This window comes from Rhinopithecus bieti, unplaced genomic scaffold (assembly GCF_001698545.2).
Source record: "Rhinopithecus bieti isolate Rb0 unplaced genomic scaffold, ASM169854v2 scaffold_5022, whole genome shotgun sequence".
Classification (NCBI taxonomy): Eukaryota; Metazoa; Chordata; class Mammalia; order Primates; family Cercopithecidae; genus Rhinopithecus; species Rhinopithecus bieti.
Window position 1 is genome coordinate 3024847 of NW_016804965.1, and position 7980 is coordinate 3032826.

The following is a 7980-nucleotide window of genomic DNA, read 5'->3' on the forward strand; positions in this document are numbered from 1 at the left end:
ATAATTAATTAATTTTTTTTTTTTTTTTGAGACGGAGTCTTGCTCTGTCACCCAGGCTGGAGTGCAGAGGCATGAACATGGCTCACTGTATCTTCAACCTCCTAGGCTCAAGGGATCCTCCTGCCTCAGCCTTCTGAGTAGCTGGGATTATAGGCACATTCCACCATGCCCAGCTAATGGTGTGTGTGTGTGTGTTTTTGTAGAGATGGGTCTTGCTATGTTGCTCAGTCTGGTCTTGCACTCCTGGTCTCAAGCAATCCTCTTACCTTGGCCTCCCAAACTGTTGGGATTACAGACGTGAGCTACAGTGCCCGGCCAGGTGTATCGTTTAATACTGCCCGTTTACTCTCAAAGGTTTTCTTTGGCCAATAAAATATATGATCACTCCAGCATTAAGGTGTACATAACATGTTGGCAGGGAGAAGGGGAGAGAATTTGAATTGGACCAACGAGCAAACACAAAAGGCATGGAAAAATCAAACCTCTTGGTGTAGCTGGAGTAAAAACTGCATGAATCTTTCTCTTGTGTGGACAACAGAGGGAATTTTTTTCTTTTCTATTGCTGATTGAACTGAAATGGGAGTATGTTCTACAAGAACTGGCATGAACCTTCTATTTGCATATTTAAGTTATTTTTCTTTCTAGGAATGTGACTGTTGTGCAGCACAGGCCTCTTCCTATATTTATCCCTTATTTTCCATGTTCACTTGATCAGACAGTTTTATTTCTGGCAGTTTTCACATCACAGGGAAAGAGAGGGAAATTAAAAATCAATTCATACATTTCATTATCTGCCTTCTAGCCAGTTAATGCTGAATTAGAACACACAAGATGCTTGAACTTTGCCCTTGTACTAAGAATCAAAATGTTTAAAGAGAAAACAATCCAAATTAGAAAGATTTGATTGCTGTCTTTACAACTATTCAGGAAGATGGAATATGCTGATATAAGAAAATCTTAACTAACTTGCACTGTTTTAGGACACCAGATTTACATGATTAGTTTTTATGTGATAAAGTCTATTTCTGATTTCCCTTAGGTATTTTTTTTAGCAGAAAGATTCTAAATTTAGAACAAAGAAACAACAAAGAAACAATGTATATGCAAAATAATATAGTCAGGCAGGTCAACTAGGCAAGTCCAGCAATAACTGAAAATTTTGTCAGTGGCAATGGTGTAAGCAGATGGGAAAAGGTAGTTGCTATGCTTCATCTAAAGAAGGGTGCAGGGATGAGGTGGGGACCCGCTCCCTCCCCTTCCCTCTTGTTAGGCCTGGTTGTCTTTCTAGAGCACTTCTGAGCTGGTAGAAACTTCAGTACATACTGCAACACGCCCCAAACACCTTCTTTCCCAGGCCAGTTTAGTACCAAGTTTTCCCATGGCAGGGACCTGGGATCCTGTTCTTCGGCTTTCCTCATGAACAGATGATATGAGGTCTACCAGTCTTCAGAAAGGGCTATCAAGGCTTTTGAAATTAGCCAAAATGTCAACAAACTGAGAAAAAAAATTATATTTGACAGTTATCTAAGTAACCTGATTTTTCCCATTTCACATGAGTATAATAAAATAGTAAACCCAACTGGAGATGTGATTTTGATAAAATAAACACGAATCTTTCCATCTCCTTTTTAGGCTCTCATCTTCTCTCATCATGACTCTCACACTCATCTTTTTAGCTTCCTCTAGTCTCTTCACGTTTCAGTCCATTTCAGGGCTGCTTCCAAAATGATCTAATTTTTGACTTCATTATGCCACTTTTAAAAGCTTCCCTATAGCTTCCAGTGCTCCAGGATGAAGCTGCTGTTAACCTGAAGCGTGGTGTGTAAGTCTGTGCTCAGTTACTTCTCCAGCCTTACAACAGTTTCCCTTTGATACCTGTTTGTTGCCTTTGCAGAATTTCAGCCTGGTGAACCTGAACTCTCTAGTGAGACTTCTCTGACCTTAGTTATGCTCATCTGCATATTATTATACCAGTGACTGGATACTCTCATGGGCCTGAGTGTTCCTGAAGGGGTTATCTTTGTATCATCACTTCTTAGCCGATTTCCTGGTACTGTGTGTGGAGTAAACAAGCAAACAAAAAAGGTAGCTGAGTTAGTTCCCATTTGGGAAGAGCCATCTTAAATCAAAAGCACAAACAGGTCTGCTTGCCTCCCAAATGATTACCTGTGTGTTTGAGGCCACATTTGACTGATCATATATTCCTATGGATTGGCAACATGAGGATGTATGTGCACAAGGATACCAGAGCCAAACAAATATATGGAATTTCTTTTAAAGTTAGACTAAATAAATTCAGTTTTCTATAGATGAACACACAAATCCCCACAAATCACTTTCATATAAATATGTTTTATTGCAGAGAAGTTATAATTATTTACATGCTGCAACACGTCACAACATAAATTTACCAAATATTTCATGGTGGGATGCTGTAGGTTTCAGATAATAGTTTTAGGAGAACCACAGATTAAGTGAAGAGACTTACAGCTTTATTGACTCTACGACTCTCAGTTGCTAAATGCTAGAAGTCAAAAGGCAGTGTTTTTTCAGTCCTACCTGTCATAACTTGCATGCAGAAACCTAGGAAGCAAATACAAGAGAACTGTCGAATTTCAAATCCATATTGCCACCAAAGTTTACAATGGGTTGAGTTATACTTCATGTCGTAAAGCATTTAATTCTTGCATAAAATATACAATTCTATTAAGATTGGTATAAATCTACTTATTTATAAACCCTGGCTTAAAAACAAGGACAGGATGCAGCCTGCACATGCATTGAGAAGGACAACCTAGCAAATGTTTGCGACCTTAAAAGTGTTTATTCACTTTCTATGGTTATCAATCTGGAACAATAACCTCCTGACTTGTAAATTTCAACTTCTCTTGTTGATAATGGCAATGAAACTCTCAGAAAGACTCTAGGCACTCTCACTGATTTATGCTGGTGGAGAATAATCTATGAACTATAGAATGTCGCTAAGGTATAATTTGGCAAGTCTTTTTAAGTCACATCTCTAGCAGGATCAATCCTGAAGTGCAATAGAAAGTCACTGATGCTTGGCCGCATATTTCTCAATAAATGAACCAAGTGCTAACAAATTTCAGACATAAATGAAACAAGTATGTGGGTCTAGGAACTTCCAACCCAATTCACAAAGATTCCTTAAAGGAGGTCACCAAGCATATAGGCCTTCATTGAAAAGGAAGAGATAAAAGAAATAAATGGTATAAAGACACAAAAATAGAATTTCTATATCTTCTCAAACTGACCCCACCAACCTGAGTAATGCATAAAGCCAGCAAATGGGTGAGGAAGATTTGTGCACAGCTTTGCAAAATAGTGAAGTGCTTGCTTACTCCTGAATAAAAAAATCACTGAGAAAAATTTGACGATGAATATGGAGAATTCTGTTTTTACCTTCCACTGAAAATAATACTAAGAACAGCCCTATATCCACCCTCTGATTCTGTTTCTCCATCTTTTATCACCCTAGCAGGTCCTCCTTGCTGCTTGTGACATAAACAAATAGTCATTTGTGCTGGGAGTGTCCTGGCCAAATAAGCAGTTGATAACTTCAGTGTTTACAGGGAGAAAAAGGGAAGTCTCAGTTCTATTTCTGAGTGATTCTTCTTTACATGAAATGAGACCGAGCTTTGGAATCTCACTGCATGATCATATCGGTAGGGCTAAGTCGGCAGCTTAGGATTCCCATGCCAAGAGATCAGTGTGGAATGCAATAAGCTTTATAAAATATGCTTTGGGGGCTGCTTTGCCTTGCAAATAGACCTTACATGTTACATTTTGAGCAAGTGGCTCACAATGGCAATTTGCAGGACTTAGACATTTTCCAGTGCTTGGGAGAATTAAGATTCCATACCACCTTATAGGCTTTGAATAAATAAGGTTATAAAACCTCTTTGGGATTTGAGCCCAGCAAGTTCTACCTCTAGCTGAAGCAATGAATAAGAGTTTACGAGAATAAATAGTTAAAGGTATTTTAAAATACTGTATTTCCAGTGCACATAATAAAAATATATCCATACAATGATCTTGATGCTACCATAATTTTTCGCTTTAAAAAAATAATCCCTTGAAAGTGCTATCAGGAGCTACCTGTGTTTTTTTGAAAGGCAAACTTCCCGGGTCTGTAGTACTGCTATACTTCTCATGTCATCCCTAGAGTCTTCCCTTTCCAAAGGTAATAATAATGCACAGTATATTTTTCTCACTCTTAGCTTCTTCCTTAGGAAATGCTGCTAAGTATGAAATAGTTAAAAGGGACAATTAATTGGAATGAAGGTGTTATCTGTCTCTGACTTTGAATAAACAATGGATAAGTTGTCCTTAACTTATTGAGACATATGACTAAGTAGGACCACTTGATCTCCAATATTAATAAAGCTTCTGAGTCCTAACAAGAAGTGCAAAACAAGTAACTCAACTTGTATAAAAAACCCTGATTAAGACAGTATAACAAACCATGATGTGAAATAATAGAGTCAAATTTAAAGTCACAATATATAAACCACAGCCAAAACTGAAAGTTTTTATAGTAACAGTGATGGCTTCCGAAGCCAGAGAAAGCTTACTGTATTTCAAGAATCAACTAAAGTTGATAGATAGCAGGTATTCCGTAAGGTGCAATAACAATTGAGTAGCTGCAGATTGCATAAATGTGTTGTGTCACATAATACCAAAGTTATTTGCAAAAATTATACAATCTGGAATGCTTGAATATGAGACACAACGATGTACTGAAACATACATTTATAAGAAAATGAAAGCAATCATTAATATAAAAGAGATTTTTGGGATGCATTAAATTAGCAGTGCTATCAAGGTTAAATAGGTATCGTAAGTTCTTCTCGGTCAGCTACTTAGAATTTCAGTTATATACGTTTATACCTTTTCCTTCTTTGCAAATCTGGTACGTCTTCTCTGCCTCCTGGTTTACCTGGCCTAGGATCTTCAAAGTCCCATGGGTACATATTGATCAGGGCAGACATTGTGGGATATTTTCCTTAAACATGCTGAAATGGAAAGATTTTTCTAGTGTTACCAGGGGAAGGACTTTCTTGACCAAAGTCTGACTTCATTATGAGGTTGTTGCTCTTGCCCCCCAGGTCCTCTTCTACCCATACTTCTGACTTCACCTCACCATCTGTCATGTTTTCCTTGATTGACAAATCCTTCTTGGGAATTTTTGAATCTTGTATCTTCTGTCTTTATCCAGTCCGGGGTTCCCTCCTTTTCCTCTTCTTCCTGGGGATGCTACACTTTAAAAGTATCCCAGACCTCTTCTTTCCGAGGCCCTGCTATCTTATTTGCACTTAGAGCAGAAGAAGCAGGTAAAGCTACACTTCTTCCAGCATTTGGTTGAGCTGGGGTCTCAAACTCCCAAGGGCACACCTCTGCTCGTGACGTTAAAGGTTGCTGGAAGTTATTACTTGAGTTATAGGAGCCACGCACATTCTTCTCAGAAGATGTCTTTTTTTCCTGTTGTCCTATTTGGTTGAGATTTTCATTCTCTGTTTTTGATGCTACAGCTTTGGGGGGCAGTTCTTCACTCTGCCCAGCACACACATTGGCTGCACGAGGCTGAGCTCCGTTCTCTTTTGCCCTCTCTGGGAGAACTGGAGTCTTGGAAATCAAATGCTTCTCATCTTCCAAAATGGACTGGCCTTGGCTCCCCCAAAGGCATACTTCAGCCTTATCTGTGCGCTTCTGATTGGATTGCTGACAAACTTCAGCTGCCTTAGGCTTGTGGTGAGACTTCTCCTTTAAGGAAAAAGTGGGGTTTTTCTCCATTTCAGAAGCCACAATAGATACATGCTTTTGAACTTTTGATTCTGAAGGCACAGGACCAGGTGTCAGGTCATAAACCTCCCAAGGACACACCTCCCCAATGTCAAAGTTGTCCTTCATCTGGGTGGCGCCTGGGTTCAGGTCAGAATTGGCAGTGGTGGGGTTGACCCTTTGTTGTTTCATAATCCCAGATTTCTGAGGCTTTCTTGGCTCCTCCGCAGGATTTGAGTTTTGGGGGGTAGGATCTTTAGTCTCTGTGTTATCAGAATTTGAGTGATTTCTGTTTGTCTCTTTATCTTTTGGCAGAGGTTTCTGGGATTTAGCACTTTCTTCCACGCCTGCTGTTTGGGTTTTCCCAGCTAATCCGAGAGTCTTCTCCTTGGCACTTGCTATGACACTGAGAGACTTCTGTAACATTGACGTTCGTGGGTGTCCAGGCTTCTTCTCTGAGCTGAGGTTGTGAGCGCTCGCTGACTTGCACACCAACGGCACCGACTCCGTGGACTCAGCCTCGCTGTCTTCTTTTAGTTTTTGTGTCAGTTTCTTACTCGACAGGGATTCCAGTGTGGAATTTTCTGTCACCTCCTCCTCTTGGCTTTCTGTGGGTAGGCTACTGGATTCTTCCGTTTGGTCTCTCACGTGGTCATAAGTGCTGTGGGATTTCTTGAGTGAGAAGACTCGGTTTTTCAGGTTCTCCTCCTTGGATTTCCCTGTGTTCCCTGAAGACTCCAGGGGGTTCTTCCTGATGAGGGCAGTGCCTTTGGCTGTGCCATGGTCGGTGCCCTCCTTGTCCTCTTTAGAGCACTGCCGGCTGACTGTCTCTGGGATCTCAGTAATGCGTCTCATGATGGAACGACCTAGGCCCTTCTTTGAGCACCGCTTTTTCTGGAGGTGAGGGTTGTTTGTGATCATCTTCTTTCTTTTATATATTTCCAGTTGGGCATAGAGTTTTTTCAGCTCATCCTGCCAGAACAAAAGCAAATTCAAAGAAGTGTAGAATTTAGTGTTTCAGCCATAGAAGATCACTACATGGTACTAGAATTCAGTAAACTTGGGCTCTTTAGGGCAACAGCTCTACAGCTTTCTCTGACATATGTACTTGTCGATTTTCTCCCCATTTGTACTTTCTGATTCTTTTGCGTTTTGTTGCACATAAAGTGTGGACCTTAAGACATGAACTCATGTATTCTAACCTTGCTTCAAGGAGCAAGCACCTGCTGATTTGTACTTTTCTGATTTGTATTTTCTGATTTTGTGTTTTGCTTCACATAAAGTGTGGACTTTAAGACACGAATTCATGTATTCTAACCTTGCATCAAGGAGCAAGCACTTTGCACATGCAAGTTGTGTGGACCAGACTGAGCCTGGACCAGAACAAAACACAGCATGTTGTTTATAGGTGAACCATATCCCTCATTAGTATTGGAAGCATCATGTAGCCATTGATAAAGTTACATGTGATGTTAGATTAGGCTTAGAGGGTAAGTAACAGTCCTTTGACTGCTAAAAACATCTGCTTCCTTCAGATGCTGATATGTTGTCATAGATTATTTTAAATAATCCAGGCTCTCCTCTCTGCTCCACAGATCTATCCTACCTTTCCCTAAGCAAGATGTCACAAACATGTATTATGGAACATGTCTAATCAGTTCATCACTATGAATACCAATAAGTCAGTTAAGACTCCTGAGGTTGACCAGGCTACTTATAAAAGTTGAAATGGCCTGTGCATTCTAATTTATACTATGGTTCATATATTTCAGAACTGGATTAACTCTGCATTTGACATCTTCAGTTCATACCCAAACACATTCCCTCTTTCTGAGACATACATGCACAAACATGAATGCACATGCATGCACACATCCCCCCGCCACCAACCCACACATGCCTGCCTGTATAAATAAGGCTAATTTGAAATAGGAAGAAAGATAGAGTACTGGCATTACCCGAATGTCCTCTGGATCCAAGCTGTGCTCACTCCAGGCTGAATTGATACTGCTGTTCAGGTAGGATCCAGACCGGCCCATGTCTAGCTCATCCTCATATGCTTCTGTAGCAATATCATCTCGTGGGTTATTGCTTGAATGTGAAAACTGAAACAGAAATTCAGTATGAGCTGTAGAACCTAGCTCACTGTAAGGCATTGCATATATATATATATATATA

At 40.1% G+C, this 7980-nt stretch overlaps 1 protein-coding gene across 1 annotated transcript in view; it reads right to left on the reverse strand.

The window, feature by feature from the left end:
- Nucleotides 1-2332: 2332 nt before the first annotated feature.
- The window catches only part of GPR158 (G protein-coupled receptor 158), a 451151-nt gene continuing 445503 nt past the window's right edge, over nt 2333-7980 (reverse strand). The window contains exons 10-11 of the mRNA XM_017870800.1: nt 7761-7907; nt 2333-6774 (exon numbers count right to left, since the gene is read on the reverse strand). Coding sequence (XP_017726289.1) covers nt 5278-6774; nt 7761-7907 — 1644 coding nt within the window. The 3' untranslated portion in view covers nt 2333-5277. The remainder of the gene's footprint in view (nt 6775-7760; nt 7908-7980) is intronic.